Source organism: Panthera uncia, assembly GCF_023721935.1.
Source record: "Panthera uncia isolate 11264 chromosome A3 unlocalized genomic scaffold, Puncia_PCG_1.0 HiC_scaffold_11, whole genome shotgun sequence".
NCBI lineage: Eukaryota > Metazoa > Chordata > Mammalia > Carnivora > Felidae > Panthera > Panthera uncia.
This window is the reverse complement of record NW_026057578.1, coordinates 23,534,010-23,557,797: the sequence shown is the minus strand read 5'-3', so window position 1 is coordinate 23,557,797 and position 23,788 is coordinate 23,534,010. Positions and strand designations below refer to the sequence as shown.

Below are 23,788 nucleotides of genomic sequence, written 5' to 3'. Positions count from 1 at the left end.
CTGTCCTACACCTGAGTTGGGGCAAGGACAGTAGGGTCACAGAATTCTTGCTTGCCAGGCCTAGGGCACAGCTTCTGTACTGAGTGTAGTACAAAGGTAGTCAGAAGAAAGGAGCCCCTGGCATTATGTGCAATAAGTGAATTAAATGAAGTCAGAAAGAGAAAAATACTATATAATATCACTTCTATGTGGAATCTAAAAAAAGTCAAACTCAGAGAAACAGAATGCTGGTTACCTGAGGTTGGGAGAATTAGGAAGATAGTGGTCAAAAGGTACAAACTTCCAGTTATAAGATTAATAAGTTCTGGGGATCCAACGTACCGCATGGGGATTATAGCTAATATTTGAATGACGTTAATAAAGGAGATCTTAAAAGTTCTCACCACAAAAAAGAAATAAATATGTGATGAGGTGTTAGTTAATGCTATGATGGTATCAGTTTGCAATACATAAATGCATCAAATCAACATGCTATATACGTAGTATTATAAATCAATTATATCTCAGTAAAGTTGGGGCAGGGAGCCTCCGACCTGTAAGGGTATACTCATCAAGAATTTAGCCTCTGCAACTTGGAGTTGGAGGGAATGAGAAAAGCTGGTGGTCTGCCCTCCTCCCCTTCAACGGTGAGATACCATATTCCTTGTTTGGGAATTGTGTCCTCTGTTGAGGGTTGTGTCTTTTTGGCCACGCCAGCCCAGAGTGGAATTCCCAACAAGCAAAAGTTCAAATGTCAAAGACACTCACTGTTCTGAGTTTTAGCAGATTTCCTTGAAGAAATGTTTCCTCATTTGCTGTATGCTCTCAGAACAACTTCCACATATACATGGATGGCTTTTGTTGTTTTTTATAGGTTTTGTTTACAGTTGCAATGGGGAGCAGGTCCACAGAGCTCCGTACACTGCCATCCTGGAACTAGAACTCCTCCTTTCACTTTTACCTGCATGATTACAGTGAGAATTCCTGGGTTTGTACAATCTGACCCCATCTTGCTGGCCAGAGTCAAACGCTTCACCGTTAAGCATATGACCCAAGATAGGCCAGAGTTCTTCACCAGGAAGCTACTGCTTGAAACTAGGAGTCTACTCATCGGAACAGAGAGAACACTAAAGAACCATGGAGAATGAAGAAGAGACATGGAAAGGACTCTTTGAGTTCCTAAGAATGCTTTGGTTATTGGATCCAAACAGTCCCTTCTCCCTGCAATCAGGTCTACACTGAGGGCGTTTAAAGAGGTTTCTGTCACTAGCTTTCAAAAGTGTCTTAACAGTTCTTATCTAGGACTTCCCTGAGGAAAATTCTACTGAGCAAATTTCAATTAATGCTCCTCAGAAAAGAGGTCAAGAATGGTTCCAGAAGCCTAAGGGAAAGCTCCCCACATCACAGAAGACCCTCCCTGCCACCGCCAACCACCCCCCCCCCGCCACCAGCCCCCAGCCCAGAAGTACCTTGATTGTGCTCAGACTCCTCATTAGCCACTCGCATCAGGGCATCCAGCACCAAAGCATTGTCTAGCCATGTGTACCACTCCTCCAACTCCTGAAGGAAGCTAGCTGTGCCCGTTGACTCTGACACCTTTCGAGTCGCAAGCTTGCAAAGCCGCTCAACAAAGCCAGGGATGCTGAGAAGGGCCGCTGCCAAGGAGAGAACAAAAGAGGGAATTTTCAAAACAGAGACCAACCAGCTCTAAAGCCCTCAACAAGGAGCCTGTCCCCTACCTGTGGCGGGAATGATTTTTAATCTGACAGTAGCTAGTCAGAGAGCTTCCCTTTAAAATGAAATGCCAAGCCAAAATAAAATAGTAAATTACAGAAACAAGTTCAATTGTAGCAGGTATAGAGAAACAGGCTCTTATATCTACTAGTGGGAATGTAAACTGGAATAACTTTAGTGTCTTAAATCTGTGTGTCTTTGAGCCAGGAGCTTCATTTCTGGGAACTTCCCATAAGGAAATAACCAATTATATGTACAAAGATATTCACTGATGTGGTTTCTACAATAGCAAAATAATAAAGACAACTACATGGTCATCAACAGCATATTGATTAAAACTATATCCAATACAACAGAATACAATAGACACTAAGAACAATGACACATATATCTTTATACGGTGACTCAGTAAAGATAATTAAACTTGTTACAGAAAAAAATTATTACACAGTATTGGCTTAAGCCCATTGTCTTTAAAAATTTGCTTCTTTAGGGGCGCCTGGGTGGCTCAGTCGGTTAAGCGTCCGACTTCAGCTCAGGTCATGATCTCATGGTCCGTGAGTTCAAGCCCCGCGTCAGGCTCTGTGCTGGCAGCTCAGAGCCTGGAGCCTGCTTCAGATTCTGTGTCTCCCTCTCTCTCTGGCCCTCCCCCATTCATGCTCTGTCTCTCTCTGTCTCAAAAATAAATAAACATTAAAAAAAAAAATTTGCTTCTTTAAAATATGCACATAATATACACATAAAGAATGAAGGCTATACAGCAAGGTTTTTTTGTTTTTTTTTTTAACGTTTATTCATTTTTGAGAGACAGAGCATGAGCGGGGAAGGGGCAGAGAGAAAGGGAGACACAAAATCCGAAGCAGGCTCCAGGCTCTGAGCTGTTAGCACAGAGCCCGATGCGGGGCTCGAACTCATGAACTGCAAGATCATGACCTGAGCTGAGGTCGGATGCTCAACCAACTGAGCCACCCAGGTGCCCCTATACAACAAGGTATTTACTGTGGCCATTCCTGAGTAGGAAAGGATATAAATGTTTTGTTTTTGTTTTTTGTTTTTTTTTTGAGACAGAGAGAGAAGAGGAGAGAGGCAGAGGTAAGGGGAGGGGGCGGGAGAGAGAACGGAAGAGAGGGAGAGGATCTTAAGCAGGTTTCACACTCAGCGTGGAGCCCGATACAGGGCTCAATCCCATGACCCTGGGATCACGACCTGAGCTGAAATCAAGAGTTTTATTTTTATGCTCAACCAACTAAGCCACCCAGGTGTTCCCATTTAAATGCTTCTTTTAAAACCACTTCTCTCTAGGGGTGCCTGGATGGCTCAGTCAGTTAAGTGTCCAGACTCCCCTGATTTTGGCTCAGGTCCTGATTTCAAGGGATCAAGCCCTGCATCCAAGCCCTGCTTGGGATTCTCTCCCTCCCTCTTTCTCTGCCCCTTCCCTGCTCTCTCTCACTCAAAATAAACTTAAAAAAAAAAAAAAAAAAACCAAAAAAAAAAAAAAACCCTACTTCTCTCTAGTTTCATTTTCCTGTAACAACCATGTACTAGCAGTAAGAAAGAAGTTTTTTTTGTTTTGTTTTGTTTTTTAGGTAAAGAAAGAAACTGAATAATCACCCAACTCCTATTTCCACTAATCCCATTTTGCTCACAATAATAAGATGGAAATTGTGATCAGCATCAGAGAACATAATACACTTTGGAGGCAGGGAAATCCAGGTTGTAGATCTTCAATTTAACATTAACCTTCTTTAAAAATAAGGACTAACATCTCTACGTATTTGCTTATACATGTATTAATTAAATCTTCCTGGAAGGACAGAAAACACCAATGGTTGCCAAAGGCAAAGAGAATTAGGTGACCAGAAACACGAGTGTGAGGGGGTAGTTTTTCGATGAACACCTTTTTGAACCTGTAGATTCTTTAGAACCGTGTGGAGGTATCACCTAATTGAAAAAAAGTAGGTATTTCATAATACCAAGACAATACTATTAATTTGGGTGGTATAATATGATATTGGAATTATTTTTAAAATTGTGGAAATACTGCAATATATGCAAGTATGAATTTATGCAAAATATGAATTTTATTGTATCTGGGATTTGCTTCAAAATAATTCAAAATAAGGTAGGGGGACTCCTGGGGGTTCTGTCAGTTAAGCGTCCAACTTTGGCTCAGGTCATGATCTCATGGTTCAGGGGTCTGACACCACGTTGGGTTCTGTGCTGACAGCTCAGAGCCTGAAACCTGCTCTGCCCCTCTCCCACTTACCTCTGTCTCTCTCAAAAATAAATAAACTTTAGAAAAAAGTTCAAAATAAGAGAGGAGCAAATGGGGATAAAGAGAGGCCATCAGTTGACAACTGCTGAATCGAGCTGATGGGTAAATAGGTATCATTATAATGTTATATGTGTCATATACATGTCTCTGTGTGAAGAATCTAAATGAAAAAAATTTTTAAATAATTTTAAAATGTGTATTTATTTATTTTCAGGGGGGAGGCGCAGAAAGAGAGGGATAGCAAATCCCAACTGGGCTCCGAACTAAGAGTGCAGAACCCGACAAGGGACTCGATACCAAAAACCATGAGATCACGATCTGAGTCAAAACCAAGAGTCAGATGTTTAACCAACTGAGGAACCCAGGTGCCCCTAAATGAAAAATTTTAACATAAAATTCAAAAGAACACAATATTAAAGAAAATTCTTCAAAACTAAAATAAGTTACAACAAAGTACAGCTAGGATTGTACAAACGCATATTATATTAAGTTCTAGCACAGAGCTCAGCAAATACTCTTAGCCCCCTTTCCACCCTCTATAAATTAGTGACTACAATGTCTGACCTCATTTAAAAAAAAAAAAAAGTAAGGGCACCTGGGTGGCTCAGTCGGTTAAGCATCCAACTTCGGCTCAGGTCATGATTTCATGGCTTGTGAGTTTGGGCCCTGCGTCAGGCTCTGTGCTGACAACTCGGAGCCTGGAGCCTATTTCAGATTCTTTGTCTCCCTTTCTCTCTGCCCTCCCCTACTCATGCTTGGTGTCTCTCTCTCTCTCTCAAAAATAAACATTAAAAAAAAATTTTTTTTTTAAAGCTGTAATTATATTAAAATTAACTTTTCTTTAAAAAGTTGAACACAGAATTACCATACGACCCAGCCACTCCACACCTAAGTATAGACCCAAAACAACTGAAAAGAGGCGCCCACATAAATATGTACAAACACATCCTCATGACATTTCACAGCAGCCAAAAAGGGGAAAACAATCCAAATGTCCATCAAGAGATGAATGAACTGTGGTATATACAAATATTATTCAGCCATAAAAAAAGATGAAACACTGATATGCTACAGAATGGATGAACCTCAAAGTCATCATGCTAAGTGAAAAAAGCAGGATACAAAAAGTTATGTATTATATGATTCCATTTAAAAAATATCTAGCATAGGTATAAGAAAGCAGGTAGTTGCCAGGGTTGGGAAGAATGGGAACAGCTGCTTATCATGTACACAGTTTCACTTTGGGGTGATGAAAATGTTTTGAAAATAGATGGAAGTGTGGTTGCACAAACTGTAAATGTACTAAATGCTACTGAATTGTTCACTTTAAATGGTTTATTTGGTTATGTGATGCTCACCTTAAAAAAAAAAATACATGGAGGTAGCTTTTTTGCTTTGAGATACCATTTTTTACTTATTGGCTTGGCAGACATCAAGAAGTTTAAAAAGGCCCTGCAATGGGAAGCATGTACAGGGGGGATGGGCAAAAAAGATGTACCGTAATTTCTTTAGAGGGTTAACTTGTCAATATCTATCAAAGTTTAAAAGGCAAATATCCAGCACATCATACTCCATACACAAGGCTGTTATTTGTAGGAACAAAGGTTTAAAAATAAACCAAATTTCCACCAATAGGGGACTAGTTAAATAAATTGTGGTATGCCCATACATTAGAATACCATGTAGCTATAAAAAGGAATCACATAATTCTGTATGTACTGGAATCGAATGCTTTGCAAGATAAAGTTAAGCGAAAAAAACAAGGAGCAGAATGGAGGCTATTTTATACTACCACCTGTACAGACAGGGAGCAGCCAATCTCTTTCCCCCTCCATCCCCCTGACTGGGCAGGTACAGAATTTCTCTGCAGAGTCATATGAGAAAATGAAACAGGTTGCTATGGGGAGGGGGAACAAACTTTCTACTGTATATACCTGCTATTCTTATTATTTAAGAAACCTTAGACATATATTACTTTTTCCAAAAATAAAAGAGTTTGGAAAACCTTCCCAGAGCTGGATTTTTCTCTTAATCTCTTTTCTGGAGGGTGAATGGCTGCAGTTTCTCTGTTCCTCACAGGACAGTTCCTAAGGCCTACCCTTCCTGCCCTACACTCTTCACACAGCACTTAGACGCAGCACTTAGAACGTGACCTGCCCAGCATTCAGAGTTCCGAGACTCCGGCCCCCACCTTGGGAGATTCTAGAGCCTCTGTGAGTCACTCATCTCTTGAAAAAGTGATGAAAAGCTATGGGCTCTCACCCTGAAAAAAAATCATTGGCCCAATTATGCTCATCAAATGATATACAATCTCCGGGAACTGGCACCCAGCACCACAGTGTGCTAGTAATTCTCACAGCTTTACCAGCAGCTATCACACACTACTGGTTAATGTTAAAATGTCAAACTGGTTGACAACGGAAACACAATTTCTGAATTCTGCAAAAGCAGACCTTTTCTCTCATATTTGTTAAAACATCAGTATTTTGAAATATTCCCGCAAAACTTTCTCCTCAGCTTAGGCCCTGCTTTCCAGCTGAGGGGATTCTGAATTCTCTCCTAGCTCCTGTGTTGCAGAAATCAGCCCTTGTTAGCTCAGTGTGACCTATAAATTGATAATTATCTGGCCTGTGGCTTCATCTACATCTCTGACTAAAATCTTGATTTTTTTTTCCCCCAGATGAAACCATCTGTTCCCACATGAACGGATAGAAGGACAACTGGTAGTTCTGAGAAATCCAAAGAGGACTCTAACATTTTTATTATCTGAGCTCCAGAAAGACAGGATAAATCACTATTTTGCTGGGTAAGAAAACAGCCACAATTTATTAAAAACAAAACAAAAACACATCAGCTTTATATGCGGTTATGGACTGAATTGGGTCCCCTTCCAAATTCATATGTTTAAGCCCAAATCCATAATATAGCTGTATTTGGAGACCGGGCCTTTAGGGAGGTAATTAAATGGGGTCATGAGAGGGGGCCCTAATCCAATAGGACAGATGTCCTTATATAAGAGGAAGAGACATCAGAGATCTCTTTCTCTCTTTGTACATACACAGAGGAAAGACAACGTTAGGACACAGTGAGAAGGCAGCTGTCTGCAAACCAGAAACCAATGCTGAGGGCACCTTGATCTCGAACCTCTAGCCTCCAGAACTGTGAGAAAATGAACTTCTGTTGTTTAAGCCACCCAGTCTACGGTATGTTATTATGGCAGCCCGAGATGACTGTTACACACACCTTTATTTAAAAATATCCAGTACCGGAGTTCAATTAAAGCATGACAATATTGAGAACGAAGATCTTTCTCATTGCACTTGTGATTTAATTATGTTCACCTTGGCCTTCCCAGGGCATGTGACTGGAGAAAAATGTGTGTGGGGGCAGGAGGCAGGGAAAGAGGAACTGTATGGTCAGAGAGCTGGGAAAGGACCCTGTACAACATCATGTGCTAAAATACAACTTTTAATAAAGCTTCAACCCAAAAGCTACAAGCAGACATCACATGTAGAGTATCTCATGGGTTAGCCACACAGGTATACAAGTGAACCTAGACATTTTATAAAGACTTCCTTTAAAAAAAAAATTTTTTTTTAATGTTTATTCTTGAGACAGAGAGCATGAACAGGGGAGGGGCAGAGAGAGAGAGATAGAGGGAGACACAGATCCTGAAACAGGCTCCAGGCTCTGAGCTGTCAGCACAGAGCCCAACGTGGGGCATGAACCCATGAACTGTGAGATCATGACCTGAGCCGAAGTTGGACGCTTAACCAACTGAGCCGCCCAGGCACCCCAAGACTTCCTTTTTTTAATGCCTCATATAAAGGAAACTAGGTTTGGGGTTAACTCTCAGTTAATTTAAAAAATCAACTGACTAAAATACCTTGTCCTCCAAGAATGATGGGCAGTGCTGGTTTCACTTAAGGTAGCTTATAGACAGGTGGGTGAAGGTAACTGATAATAACAGGATAAAAATGATCTGTAGAACAGATTCCTTAAATGTAAAACTAAAAGATGAAAGTTACTTAGTGCCTCAGCACACACAAGTATCTAATACAGAACCTTTATGACCCTCAGTTTCCTAAGCTGTGCAATGAATGGGGCTGCTTGGAGAAGTAAATAAAATCACTGTTAGGTTATGCAGTTAGCTCAATGTTTGCTACACAGCAGGAGTTTAACAAATGTGAACTTTTGTCAGTATATATGTATGTGTATTTAAATCAGCTTTAAGGTATAATTTAGTTATAACAGAACTCATGTTTTTAAGAATGAGTATTTTATGATTTGCTAAAATGAGTACTCCTTAAAAGTCCTAAGAAAGGAGAAGGGAGGGGAATAAAAGCCTACACAGACCAGGGTAGGCCTTGGATCTATGGACTCAGGAAGAAAAACAAGCCTAGAGGGGGAACCACCAACCTGGGGTCCATAGGGTTCATATACTTCTGTTTTTATTATGACTAAAACACGTATAATTATATTCCCTAACAACCTAGAAATATAGTCATGACTATGTGGTGTTCATAACTAAAACTAGAATGCTAACAGAGTTAATGAAGGACTCACATTTAGTACTTAGAAGGGAAATTGCTATGTAGCACTTAGCAATTCTGCAGAGCTAGGCCTGGGAACCCACACATCTAGTCAACTGGACTTCAGAAACAAAGTACTGTTTTCAAAGCATCCTCAGGGCTACTGTGGGATGATCATGGCTTTCTACTACTGTTTGTTGTTTTGTTTTTTTTTTTGATGTTTATTTATTTTTTAGAGAGAGAGAGAGAGACAGAGTGTGAGTGCGGGAAGGGCAGAGAGAGAGGGAGACACAGAATCCAAAGCAGGCTCCAGGCTCTGAGCTGTCAGCACAGAGCCCAATGTGGGACTCAAACCCACAAACCATGAGATCATGACCTGAGCTGAAGTCGGACACTTAACCGACTGAGCCACCCAGGCGCCCTCTCTACTACTGCTTTTTAATTGGTTATTCGGTTAACACTAAGGCAGACTGATTTTTCAGACTGTTAGCGTTCAAGAACTAGCTTTTAAGACACATAAATATTTTAGTTCAAATATGGATCATCTATACTCTTATAACCAAAACAGATATATGCCCAATTTCTCCAAATCTGCTTAGACCAGGATAGAAACAGAAAAAAGTTCTCTTGCTAACAAAAAGCAACAGGTGGGGAAATCATTAGCATATTCATGTGGTTCTAAAATCAAATAATACATAAAATAATACATTCAGAAGTCCTACTTCCACTGCTGTCATCTAACTTGTTTCCAGCCACCCCCAACAGGTAACCATTTTTAGTTTCTTGTGTGTGCTTTCAGTTTATGCATACTGTATATGAGCAAACAAATATATCTGATCTTATTCTCCCCATCTCTGCTTTACTACAAAAAGTATCATACTATACGCATAGCTCTGCATTTTCCTCTTTAACAGTAATACATCTTGGAGATGTTATCCTGTATTAGTACATACTAAATCTTCTTCATTCTTTTTTCTTAAAAGCTATACAATTTTCCATTATATAAATGTTCTGGAAATTAAATAGTTTCTTATCAATAAAACATTTAAGTTGTTCTGGTCTTTTGTTATTACAATGTTGCAATGAATGACCTTGAATATACATCATTGCCTATATACCTACAGGATAAAGGCCCAGATGAGGCTTAGTGGATCAAAAGGTACGTGTATTTGTAATTCTGATAAACAATGGATCTTACTTTTTCGATGTTCTGAATCCATTAAAAAATCTGATAAAGGTTACAAACTTGGCCCCTATAATAATGAACACATACAAAATTTACATACTCTAAGTGGACCCTATGAGCCCTCACATGGATCAATCTCTGGAGATATTGAAAGAGCAGATAATTTACAAAGGGGTCTCAGAGCCATAATTTCAAAACTCCAAAAACTTTGAGAGATTTTACCTTGGTTGATTTCAGCTGCGGAGGGTCCTAAGCTCAAGATCTTCTTCTGCTGAGCATTTTTGGCAAGTAGTGTGTGCTTGTCATCATTCCCTGTATCCATCTCTGAAATGGTGACAGCCAGAATCCGGCAGAAATTAGCAAGCTGCTGCTGATCAAAATTGGATACTAAAGAACTCAGATTGGGGACTTCATCTAGTCGGATCATTTCCTACAGGAAACACAAATAAAACAATCCCCATGCTCAGTTCATTTGACACTGGATGTGCCCCTTGTTTGCATTCCCCAAAGAATGGGGCTTGGCAGCTAGACCACTTAGGTTAAATCCCAGCTCTGCAAACTGCAGCTGTGCAAACACAGGTAAATTATGGAACCTCTCTAAGTCTCTGTGTGCTCAACTGTCAAATGGGACTAACATACCTTATAGGATTGGTCTGAGGATTAAACCCTTTGAAAACCATTGTTCTTATTCTTTGTTCATGTGGCTCATTTTGTCTATTTAGGAAAGCAAAGCAAAGCAAAGCAAAGCAAAGCAAAGCAAAGCAAAGCAAATGCCTACCACTCAAGTTTTATCATTCATAAATTGCCATTCTTGCTACAGATGTTTTCTTTTTAAGAAATAAGAAATAAAATATTCCTAACCAGTTGTGTTCCCATCTCTCCTGCCAAAGGGAACCTTTATTTTGAACTGTCTATTATTCCCACACGTTCTTATACTTATATTTCCATAAAAATATATGCTTTTAAAGTGAAGGAAACCACCAACAAAAGAAACAGCAACCTACTGTTGAAGATATTTGTAAATGATGTATCTGATGAGGGGTTAATATCCAAAAAATAAAGAACTTACACAATGCGACATCAAAAATGATCTGATAAAAAAAATGGGCAGAGAATCTAAATAGACATTTTTCGGGGCGCCTGGGTGGCTCAGTCGGTTAAGCGGCTAACTTCGGCTCAGGTCATGATCTCACGGTCCGTGAGTTCAAGCCCTGCGTCGGGCTCTGTGCTGACGGCTCAGAGCCTGGAGCCTGTTTCAGATTCTGTGTCTCCCTCTCTCTGACCCTCCCCCGTTCATGCTCTGTCTCTCTCTGTCTCAAAAATAAATAAACGTTAAAAAAAAAAATTTTTTTAATAGACATTTTTCCAAAGAAGACATACAGAAGGCCAACAGACACATGAAAAGATTTCAGGAGAGAAATGCAAATCAAAACCACAATGAGATATCACTTCATTATCTGTCAGAATGGCTAATATTAAAAAGGCAGGAAATAACAAGTGTTAGGATGTGGAAAAAAAGGAGGATGGTACACTGTTGGTAGGAATGTAAACTGGTACAACCACTATGGAAAACAGTATGGAGTTTCCTAAAAGAAAAAAAAAAAAAAAATCAAAAACAGAAATATCAATGATCCAATAATTTCACCACTGGGTATTTACCCAAAGAAAACAAAAACAGTAATTTGAAAAAAATATATGCACCCCTATAGTTATTGAAGCATTATTTACAATAGCCAAGATAGAGAAGCAACCCAAGTGTTCATCAACAGATGAATGGATAAAGAAGACATGGTATATACATGGACAATGGAATATTATTCAGCCATAAAGAAGGATGAGATCTTGCCATTTACAACAACATGGAGAGACCAAAAGGATATAATGCTAAGTGAAATAAGTCAGAGAAAGACAAATACCATTTGATTTCATTTGTATAGGAGTCTACAAAACAAAACAAATGAATAAACAAAACAGAAAAAGACTCATAAATACAGAGAACAAACTTGTTGTTGCCAGAAGAGAGGCGATTGGGGGGGGATGGGCAAAATAGGTCAAGGGGATTAAGAGGTACAAACTTCCAGTTATAAAAGAAATAAGTTGTAGGGATGAAAAGTACAGCATGGGGAATATAGTCAATAATATTACAGTAACATTGTACGGTGACAGATGGTGACTACACTCAGTGGCGAGTATAGCTTAATGTATAAAATCACCGAATCACTAGGCTGTATACCTGAAACTAGTATTACATTGCATGTCAACTATACTTCAATAAAAAATAAATCAAAAAATTTAAAAACATTGTTTTGTTTTTAAAACCAACAATGTATTGTTTTGCATGTACAGTGTGAATTATATATGACACCTTACTGTTAGTTAACACTGGGATTTTTTTTTAAATTTATGCCACTTCTGACAACAGAAAGTTAGTACTTTTTCAACTTTTATTTATTTTTAAGTAGGGTCTGGCCCAATATGGGGCTTGAACTCACAATCCCAAGATCAAGAGTCGCATGCTCTACTGATTGGGCCAGCCAGGTGCCTCTCAACACTAGGATTAAATTACACAGATACAAGTAGCTCTAATTCATTCATTTTTTCACTCTTTTACTCCAGTGTATTTAACCAGTGTGTGTGTGTGTACGGACACACACACACACACACACACTCATACTATACACATAGCTCTGCATTTTCCTCTTTAACAGTAATACATCTTGGAGATGTTATCCTGTATTAGTACATACCAAATCTTATATATACACGTGTGTGTGTGTGTGTGTGTGTGTGTGTGTGTGTGTGTGTGTGTGTGTTGTGTTTAGGTAGGCTATAATTTTTCACTATTAAACAATGCTGCCATGAACATTCCTATAGGTGTCTCCTTGTGTGCTTGCACAAGTAACCAATTATCTAGAGTAAGCAATAGCAGGCATTCTTGTCTTTTTGACTTTAACAGGAATATTTCCAAAGTTTCAACATTAAGTTTTCTGTTTGCTGTAAGTTAACGGATATCCTGTATCAAGTTAAGGAATTTTCCTTCTATTCCTAACTTCTATCATAAATGAATACTGAATTTTATGAAATGCTTTGTTATTTTAGTTTCTTTTTTTTTATTCTTCTCTACAATCCGCAAATGTTGCATGTTGTATGAGCTTCTCTTCTTCTGAAACATCCTTATATTCCTCAGAAAATACCTACTACTGCCCTTCATCTCACTGATTCACTTCCACTGAACTGGATATTTCTCAATCACTGCACATACCCTATGATCTTGTAATTATCTGTTTATTTTCCACATAAACTTATGCTGCCTTGAGGCTGTCCAGAGCCTCAACACATAAGAGTTGGTGGTGAGGGTCTCAGTAAATGTGTACTGAACAGGTGAATGATTCCTAGAAGCCCTCATGAGTTCCACTCTTACTTCTGGGAATGAAGGCCTGAAGTTCGCTGTGGAGGAGCTACCTGGGGGCAGCCCCTTCCACCTTTGCCTTCTCCTTCCCCAGTACACAACAAATGGGAGCCATTGTTATTATTGGTAACTGTAACTTTCAGCCCTGTTCCTCTAGCTCTGTGATGGGTCATAAACTAGGTCCTACCACCCTCCAAGCCCACTTCCTTGTGTTATATTTTAATTTTAAAATCTAATACATACAACATATGTTACGAAGCATAATCAAGTGAATAGCTGTGTGTGCCTTTCCTATCACATCTTCCTGCTTCTCTGCCAGAGGTAACCACAAACCTGAATTTTATTTTTGCTTTGCTGTTAAGATAAAAAAAGCTTTGTGTATGAGTTGAGTTTGCTTATTTCAGAGCTTTATAAAAATGATACACTATATACAGTCTTCTGTAACTGACTTCTACCAGTACTTTCTATGAGTTAGCTATGTTGTTGCCTATATCAACAATTTATTCACTTCCACTACTTTATAATATTCTATTGTGTGGATAGAGAAAATTTATCCATTCTACTGCTGATGGATCACAGACTTGGTTTCAGTTTTTTGACCCTGAAACAATGCTATAAACATTCTTATGTGTTTCTTGATGCACATGTACAGAAGTATTTCTGGCTTCCAAACCATTCCGATAATGTCCAAGAATAAGAAAAAGTTTCCATCACAACCCAATAAAACATACATAGGTGAATGTATAAATATGTGACAAAAACTTAAATAATAACCCTTACATGATACACTTTAATCTTTTCTATTTAGCTGACAGACCCAGTGGATTGATTTCACAATCTCTTGGCTTTGATGTAGTGTTTTCATTTCTAAGAATTACTGGTCTGTCTGGGACGGAGTTTATCCACAAGCATGCCTGGGAATAGGTTACAGGTGACCCAGGCACAAGAATGATGCCTCGGCCCTCAGGGTAGTGCTTCCCTAGGTGCTAGATCACGAGGTATGCACATGTTCAACTAGAAAAGAAGATAAATATATTCTGCAGGAACAAAAAGATATCAGCAGTATATAAGTATTTCCAATGATATACATTCTCACCAACATTTGTGCTCTCATGGTGGCCTTAATTTGCATTTCCCTCATTATTAATGAAGCATCTTCTTTTATTTATAGATTCTGTGAAATGCTTGCTTACATCACTGCCTCCCCCCGCCCCTTTTTTTAACTAGGTTGTCTTTTTCTTGCTGATTTGTAAGAATTCTTGATAAATTCTGAATACCAATTTGTTAGTTACATGGGTTACATATATCTTTTCCTAGTCTGTGGCTTGGGTTCCCACTTTCTTTACGGTGCCTACCCCCCTTTCAAACTGCACCAAGGTAACGATGTCTAGCAGAACTCATCACTATTTTTAGCAACACACAAAAATATGAGTGTGACAGGGCATGACAGGCAAGCAGGAAAAGTTATGAAGGAGCAATCCTAGACTCCCATGCTGAGACTGCGAAGGAGTCTAGTGTTTCCACCCTTGAAGCCCCCTTTCACACACTGGCTGGAGCATACAATTATTGGAAAAATGACAAAGACTTTTTATCAAAGAACACAAAGGGTCTGGGACCTGCACACATCTCCAGTGTGTTCCTACAGACAATGGGCCACTTGTGCATCTTCTGCCTGCACGATGACAATCAAGGCCTGGGGAAAACACAGCAGAAAGACAGAAACGAAAGCTAGGGTAACCGCAATGCACGCGGGTAGCCTTTTCTCTGCAAGAGCAACTCTAAGAGGCAATTCCTGCCACCTCAGTAGTAAGAGGAAGAAATCTTCCCACTGCAACCAACATGGAGGCATGGAATAAGGACTAGGGAAGTAAGCTCCATGTCTTCACAAGCATTACACAAATATCTAATACACTATCTAACAGATATCTAACAGATGGTGTGTTTTTTGGGTTCTAAGTTTTTTATGATATTTTTTAATTTAGTATTTCATTTTCATCACAGCTCCTCTTTTAAAAAAATTTTTTAAGTAGGCTCTACATCCAACATGGGGCTTATACTCACGACCCAGAGATCAAGAGTGGTATGTTCCACCAACTGAGCCAGTCAGGTGCCCCTTTGTGTGTTTTAAAAAAAAAAAAAAAAATTAAAAAAAAATTTTTTAATGTTTATTTGAGAGACAGAGAGAGAGAATGAACATGAGTGGGGGAGGGGCAGAGAGCGAGAGAGACAGAATCTGAAGCAGGCTCTAGGCTCTGAGCTTGTCAGCACGACAGCTCACTAACTGTGAGATCATGACCTGAGTTGAAATCGGACGCTTAACCAGCCAACCCAGGCACCCCTGTGTGTGGGATTTCTTTCTTTTTTTTTTTTTTTTTTTTTTTTTAAGTATATTCAGGATCTTTTGAATGTCCATCTTATGACCAAGTGGCAGGCTTTCAGTGCTCACATTTGTGTCTCCTATGTTGGTATCAAATTTTAACTGTTTAAGACTAATGAGATTAAACAGAAGTGAACTTAATAAGTCTAAGCCAAACATCACCATCCAGGGAAACATATCCTGATGAATGAAGGTTTCACAGCATTCAAATATAGAAAAGTGGTAGGAAAATGGAGTTATCCCATAGCATACAGCAGTGTAAGTATGCTAAAAAGATCCTGCATCATAATAATTAGCAAAGGGCAATTTGATTTCAGCAAAGTAACATTAGCCATCACATTAAAGGCAATCTGAACTTTTGAGTTTTATCATTAGTTTGATTTCAATTTATATACTGGCTTAGGTTTTACTGTCACTTAAAACCCATTAGAAGAAGAAATATAACCTACTTTTGTACCTAAATATATTTAAGTAAAAAAAAAAAAAAAAGTTAACACGAGGAATATGGATGAATTTTTCTTTTAAAAGAGCTCTGTACATCAGTCTTGAGAATCCAATTATCGAAGACACCCTCCACCATCTGGTCATCCACCTGCTGGAGAACATAGCTCACCTTTTTAACACCCAAAATATCTTCAATGAGGGTTGCTGTTTGTAAGAATGTTTTCTTACTCGTCATCAACGTAAACAGGAAGATCACAAAGTCATTCTTTTCTGCCAAACGCTTTGTAACTCCTTCCGTCTATCACAAGGGAGAAGGAGAGAAAAGGCAAGATAGGTTATAATCTTAAAACCTGAAAAGCAAGGTACCCCCTTCTGGAAACTGGAAAAGCAACTTCAAGCTCCCTGAGGAATTATTCGCAGAGGACTTAAATCCCTATAACCATATACAAAACGTGTGCAAATGCTTTTTGAGAGGATGGGTTTCTCTATGGTAGGTTCACGATATGTTCTGACCTAATACCTGCCTAGTAACTCAATGAGGAGCTACACACTAGCACCCAATAGCCCAAGTTTTATTTGGCCAGCAGTACATTTTAAGTAGTGAATGTCAATGTCTTCAGGCATGACGTCCTTACTCCAGATTAACCAAAATCTGCACCGTCCCCACCCCAAAACAGGCACCTCCAGACATTTCTTCATTTCTGCCTAATCCCTGGAATTAAGCCAGATCAGCATAGAGTTGGACCATATCATACTATGTTCTTCACATTTTTGTTTCCTCCTTTCCTTTTTTTTTTTTTAAACTGAACTGTGTTTTGCTGGAGTATCACTGATTAACATTAGGTGTCATTAACAAAAGCCTCATAAAACTAATGACCACATGGAAGTTGCCCAAGAGGGGGTCATCATACATACATCATCTTTTAAAATAAGGACAAGTTCTTACTGACCTCAGTTGCAAGAATAGTTGTACGTTAGCTGAACAATTAGTTTACTTTTATCTTCTAGGTCTGTCTGTGCCTCTCTGTCCACTAGCTACATGTGGCTACTGAGCACTTGAAACATGGTGCTCCAAGTGTAAAATACACACTGAGTTTTGAAAGCTTAGTAAGAAAAAAGAAAGTAAATATCTTATTAATAATTACTTACAATTGTTTACATGTTGGAATAATCTTAGTCTTTTTTTTTTTTTTTTTTTTTTTTTTTAGAGAGAGCACGCAAGCAGGGAAAAGGGGCAGAGGGAGAGGGGGGGAGAGAGGGAGGGAGGGGGAGAGAGAGAGAGAGAGAGAGAGAGAGAGAGAGAGAATCTCAAGCAACTCTACACTCATCATTGAGCCCGAAATGGGGCTCGATCCCTTGACCCCAGGATTATGACCTGAGCTGAAATCAAGAATCAGATGCTCAACTGACTGAGACACCCAGGCGGCCTGACATATTGGAATAATCTTGATATACGATGCTAAATAAAATATATTATTAAAATTAACTTCACGATTTCTTCCTACTTCTTTTCTTACTTTCTAAAAAAATGTGGCTATAAGGAAATTTAAAATAATCTAAGTGGTTCACGCTATATTTCTGTTGCATGGCACAGTTACAGATGCTGAACTGCATAAGTGTTGAAACTTATTTCTCTATTTGTGTTGGTTGATAAGAAGCTTAAACCCAAATTTATGTCCCATCCACAACACCACTGATTTTATAGTCAGCCCAATTCCTGGATACATGTTACACCCTCACCGTGTTCCACCCTTTTCCTTACCTACTTCTAAATTTATGATTTATGATCTTGGTAGATTTTATACAAGATGCCTGAAACCTCTTTTGGAATGAGGCAAGAAATGAAATGTAATTAAATGCTCTGCTGTATTTTCATAGCACACAGATTTCACTTCTACAGGGGCATTGGTTTCATTTCTGCCATGTATTATGCTGCTTACAGTTTACCACAGTATCCTAAAAGATGGATACTGTGTTTTACAAAAACTACCACATGTATGTTACTTTACAAGGTGCTTTCACATCTATCATCCCACTTAGTCCTCATAACAAGCCTACAATGTTGGTAAGATTACTGACTGCACTCTCCTGATAAGAAACTAAAAGCTCAGGGAGGTAAATTAATAAGCACTGAGCCATGAGCCAGAACTCCAAATCATGTTCTAGCACTAAGTGCTAGGCTTTTTCCTTTCTACCAAAATGCTTCTTTTATCCACCTTTCTTTCTTGCTCAGGGTCGACCAAACAGAGTGTCCTGCTCAATATATTGGTGAGGCTTCTGGTTCCTGTTTTGTTTTCTAACAAGAAAAATGAAGAAACAGAAATAAAGGGATTAAAAGGAATCTTAAAAGGAATACATTCTCCCAGTGCATGTATCCACTTGGTAAGTGATTGTTCAGTCTCTGCTTGGAAAGAGTCTGTCTCTGGAGAGATTGTTTAGTCTCTCCAGGGCTAAAGGAGATCACCACCTGCTGCAGTAGCCCTGGCTCTTAACACTTTCTACAAAATTCTGCCTCCCCGTAATTCCCACCTGTTGGTCCTGGTTCTCAGACCCATGTAAGTCGGTCCAATTGCCCTGTGTCTGAGGATAGCTCTCATGTCCACCCCCCCCCCCACCTCGAACTTTCCCCTATCAAGCACTGCAGATGTGGTGGGGAGATAAATGGGGCCCCAAGGGCAGGCATACTTACACAGACACAGGTATTATACAGGATGCTCAAACAGTCCTTGGACATTTCATCACTTACTGAAAGTGAAAGGGGAATAACTGGTTATTTTCCTCATTGAGAAGATATTGTAACAGAATTAAACTTTTTGAACACAAGAACTGGTCCTCACAATCTCCTCCAAGATGATTACTTTCCTTTTAGCACACCTCTTTCCGGTCCTTGCTTACCAAAGATTTTCATGATACTCCTCAGAAACTACAAGCCAATTAGTATATGGATTTTTGGTTGGTAGTAGCCCTTTTTTTCCTATGCTCCATAGCCTTCATGTTTTCAATCTACTGTGGTGTCATCACTTAATAGCCATGTTCTCTCTGTAGTTTGCTTAGAGTATATCCAGGGTTTTGGATGGGGGGGGGGATTTTTGTTATTTAAATAGACTAAAAATAAGCAATTTAATATATGTGTGTAACCTTTTTATGCTTGTGTTGCATCGGTTCCTCAAGATACATTTCCAAAAGCAGAACTGCCAGAATCCCGAGTATGAGCTTCCTGACTGAGCGTTACAAGTCTCCATTGAAAGTGCTACTAGCAGCAAACAAAGGTTATCATTTTTACTAAAGACTACAAGTGTGTTTTTGTTTTTTTGTTATTTCTGTTGGGGAAATGGCTTTTATTGCCTGACCTACTAACTCCAACAAAGAACTAGCTACTTCTCTGTGAGTAGGAACAGGGGAATACCATAAAAAGGAAACAACTGTCATGACCCCAAAGCCTGGAGAGAATAAAACTAAGTATGAACCATCAACGAAGTGTTTTCTTTGGCATTAAATTTTTTAAAACTGTTTCCATTCATTCCTATGCTGCCGCAAACTCTAAAATGCTAGGTCTCCCTCTGAGATGTCAATGGGTGGTCCTGACAAGCTAGCTTGACCAGAAGAGTTATCTGATACAATCTTGAGACAGTGCAGATGTCTCATATACCTCATCACTACCTTTTAACCTGTTGGGACTTTTTGGTTTATCTCATGACTTCAGAGCAGGTTGGAATACCAGATCAGTGTATCTCAATAATTCTAGACCTTTCATTTTCAAAAGGAACTGGAGTTCAATCATTCATCAAATATTTATTTGGCACCTACTCTAGAGCAGATAAAGAATACACAGTGTTTAGTGGGGGGAAAAAAATCCTAGCCCTAATGGAACTTATAAATCTAGTACAAGAAAGAGAGAATGAGTACCCCAAAAAGTAATTACAAGATGCCATTTATTATCAGTGCATAGAGAACCCAAAGAACCAATTTAGATAGAGTACAAAGCTGAGACATCAAAGATGAATATGAGTCTTCTTAACCACTGCTGCACGCACTAACAAGGCCTTATGTAGTCTGGTTTGTTCCAGTTAAGGAGGGAATTTTTTTTTTTGTATTTAAGAAAAGATACTTTTCCTTTCGCCTTGTCACATCAGAGAGAGCAAGATGGGTCAGCAGCAGCTCTACTGGAGCCATCTGAGGAAGTCTGAGCAGGGTTCTCGTTCTTGACGCATCTGCTCAAACCACCACGGTCTGATCAGGAAACACGGCCTCAGTATGTGCCGCCAGTGTTTCTGTCCGTAGGCGAAGGATATAGGGTTCATTAAGTTGGATTAAGTGAACTTCCTTGAGTGGGTCATCCAAGATACCTACCTTACCCACAGATATCTAGGATAGCTACCTTAGTGTTCATTGTACATAAAAGTAATTCAATTAAAAACATGTGTATATGAGGTTTGTAAAAAAGCATTCATCAAATGTTAAAAGTGATCTCTGGCACATATGTATGTATTTATTTTTGTGATTGTTGGCTTTTAATGCCAAAGAAAAGTGCTCTTTTTTCTCCTTATTAAATACTGAATACCTAAAAATAATACTTGTAACATGCAGAAGTTATAAAAAGGAATAAAAGAATAATACCCATAAGACCCATCACCCAGCTTAAGAAATAAGCTACCAAAACCCTTTGACTTTTTAACCCTTACCATTTCTGGTAATGACTGAACTTTTTACCAAGAGCACGTATCACCTTTATAACAACAACAACAACAACAATATAAAACAAATGATCCTACCAGGTTATTCTTTATTCCCTCAATTAACTAGACAGGAGAAATAAGAGTTTTCAGAGAAAACCTAAAAGTTGGGCCCAGAGACTATCAGAATCTACTAAGATGCAATTCTTTCAGCCCAGTGGTTTTCACACTTTTTCGTTTAAAGCCCCAGATCTATATTTCTACTGAGTATAAAACTGATAAAGAGAGCTGCCTAGTTGGGGGAGGAGAGCACATGCTGCCACTGAATAAATAATAGAAGGCAGACCCTCACTCTTGAGTTAGGAGGTAAAAGAAGAGAAGCCCCTGAAAACCATGTCACATCAGCAGGCTGGGAAATGAGGGCCAGTGGCTTGCAAGTATACTTACTTTTCAGTTTCTGTCCCCGGATAGAGATTGTAGGCCTCATAAGAATTTCTACAAGGAGCTATAGATAAAAATTTAAAGAGTTAAAAAAAAAAAAAAAAGAAAGAAAATTGGGTAAAATCTTCATAATTATTTCCAAGCATAACTTATAAAACAATCTTTGCCATGATAACTGATGGCCCAAACATCTGTTCCCAACACACCCAGGAAGCAGTGAGGCTCATAGGAATAAGCACTGTACCAAGAGTCAGGAAGCCTGGGTTCTAGTCACAGCTCAGCTCAGCCACCTAGTCCCCATGTCAACTTGGGCAAGTAATTCTCTCCATGGCCTCAGCTTTCTCATTTTATTTTTATTTTTAAATTATTTAACTATTTTATTTTTTTGAGAGATAGAGAGGCGGAGAGAGAGGGAGAGAGAGAATCCCAGGCAGGCTCTGCACCATCAGTGCCTAGCCCAGTGCAGGGCTCAAACTCACAGAACCAGGAGATCATACCTGAGCCGAAACTAAGAGTCAGAGGCTAAACCAACTGGGCCACCCAGGCATCCCTGAAGACTTGAACATTATAAACCAACAAGCTCTAACAGATATCTATGTAACATTCTGCCTATCAACAGAATACACATACATTCTACTCAAGCATACATGGAATATTCTCCAGGATAAATCATATATTAGACCATAAAACAAGGCTCAATAAATTGAAAGGACTGAAATTACACAAAGCATATTATCTGATCACAACGGAATAAAATTAAAAAAACCAGAAAGAAATCTGGGAAATTCACCAATGTGGAAAATTAAAAAACACATATAAATGAGTCAAAAAAATTACAAAATACTTTGAGATAAATGAATACAGTAAAACTTATGATATAGCTAAAGCTGTGTTTAGATGGAAATTTATAGTTGTAAATGCCTATATTTAAAAAAAAGAATTATCTCAAACCAATAACCTTATCTTTCACATTAAGACACTGGAGAAAGAGGTACAAACCCAAAGTATGCAGAAGAAAGGAAATAATAAGAATTAGAGTAAAAATTAATTTAGTAGAGAATAGAAAGTAACAGAGAAAATCAATAATATCACCACCAACCTTAGAGAAAACAAAAACTGCCCTCCTGCTGAGGGATACTTTTAACTATTATATGTGGTACTACGCTAAGCATCTTTATATACAAACTTTATTTCATTTTGACTTACATCTTCATGAGAAAGTTACAGAAAGAAATGTAAACAAGGCAAAATGATTAATGATCTTTAAGGTTTTAGGCATGCTCCACAAATGGTTTTCTAAAGAGATGCCCCACTTCTCAAAATCATCCAAAGTTATAAGATGCTCAGGTGGAAGATGGATTATGTCAATGAATAAATTAAAAGTCCTTTAATGCCAAGCTATGGATTATGGCCTATAGACATTTCATTTGGTCCACATCTACTGAAAAGCTGGGAGATTTTACATAAGAATCTAGATTTCCCACACACCCCCAGGGCAACAATAGTCAATGGGGGCAAAAGAGTCATTTCCCCATAAAATGGGCACACACTCTCCACTTCTCCAGAGTCCCTGCAGGCATTTAATTTACACAGATCATGACTCGGGCTGCTTCAGTCCAGTAAGGTACCTACTTGACCCTGTACGCATCTGACTTTACAAACTCTAGGATACACTTTTCACTGCCACGTCAGGGGTTGGGTCAAGTTGACAAAGGAGTGGTCTAACCACCAGCGTGCCCAATTATTCCAATTCATACTGAAGAAAGGGTGACTTTGGGGCATAGCTAGTGACTGGCAGAGGAAGAAATAAAGAGCTCTGTCTGAAACAGGAGCAAGATGACAAGGGAGTTCAACATGAACAAATGCACCCAACTAAAGGTAAGTCGAGAGCAAAAGGACCAGAGCAAAATCTCCTATTTATCAACAGACGAAATTCCTGGAGAAGCCAATCTTCCCCAAAGCAGACCAAAACCTCACAAAATCACAAAACTTTGATCCAAACAGACATCAGGCTAGAGACCCCAGATACCCACATTATTTTTTTTCCTCCCATAAATACAGTGGTTTTTATTACAATACATTCCTTGATGAACAATTCAGAGGTAAAGGATCCCTCGAGCTGGTCATTAAGTAACTGTTGCAGGACCCCTACAGCTGCTGAGGAGAGGCAATGTTGAGCAACAATTAGGGAATAAAGACTATGACTGATGCTATGGATGCAAATGTGTAACAATCTTTACTTTTGTGGAAAATGGCATCTTTAAGGAAACATTTTTTAAATTGCAGTATAACAGGGACGCCTGGGTGGCTCAGTTGGTTGGGCGGCCGACTTCAGCTCAGGTCATGATCTTGCAGTCCGTGAGTTCAAGCCCTACATCAGGCTCTGTGCTGACAGCTCAGAGCCTAGAGCCTGCTTCGGATTCTGTGTCCCCCTCTCTGCCCCTTCCCCACTCATGCTCTGTCTCGCTCTGTCTCTCAAAAATAAATGTTAAAAAAAAATTTAAATTGCAGTATAACATGAGCCAGCAGAGTATACACCATAAATGTACAGCTCCCGTTTTTACAAGGTGAACATCCTTCCTGTATCTAAAAAGTAAACCCCTCTCCATTTAAAAGTACCATAAACAAAGTCAAAATTTAATTTTAAAACTTGGAAAAAAAACCCAACACATATAACAAAGGACCTTTATTTTTCTTAACGTATTTATTTATTTATTTATTTATTTTTGAGAGGGGGG

At 39.0% G+C, this 23,788-nt stretch overlaps 1 protein-coding gene and 1 pseudogene across 3 annotated transcripts in view; one reads left to right on the top strand and one right to left on the bottom strand.

Moving 5' to 3' along the window:
- Positions 1-23,788, bottom strand: part of TRPC4AP (transient receptor potential cation channel subfamily C member 4 associated protein) — a 69,068-nt gene that overhangs the window by 25,009 nt on the left and 20,271 nt on the right. For all 3 annotated transcript variants that reach the window (XM_049650924.1, XM_049650925.1, XM_049650926.1), the window contains exons 4-8: positions 21,057-21,114; positions 18,626-18,681; positions 16,106-16,234; positions 9,929-10,136; positions 1,449-1,634 (exon numbers count right to left, since the gene is read on the bottom strand). In XM_049650924.1, coding sequence (XP_049506881.1) covers positions 1,449-1,634; positions 9,929-10,136; positions 16,106-16,234; positions 18,626-18,681; positions 21,057-21,114 — 637 coding nt within the window. The remainder of the gene's footprint in view (positions 1-1,448; positions 1,635-9,928; positions 10,137-16,105; positions 16,235-18,625; positions 18,682-21,056; positions 21,115-23,788) is intronic.
- On the top strand, positions 20,080-20,414 carry LOC125936688 (40S ribosomal protein S29-like; annotated as a pseudogene).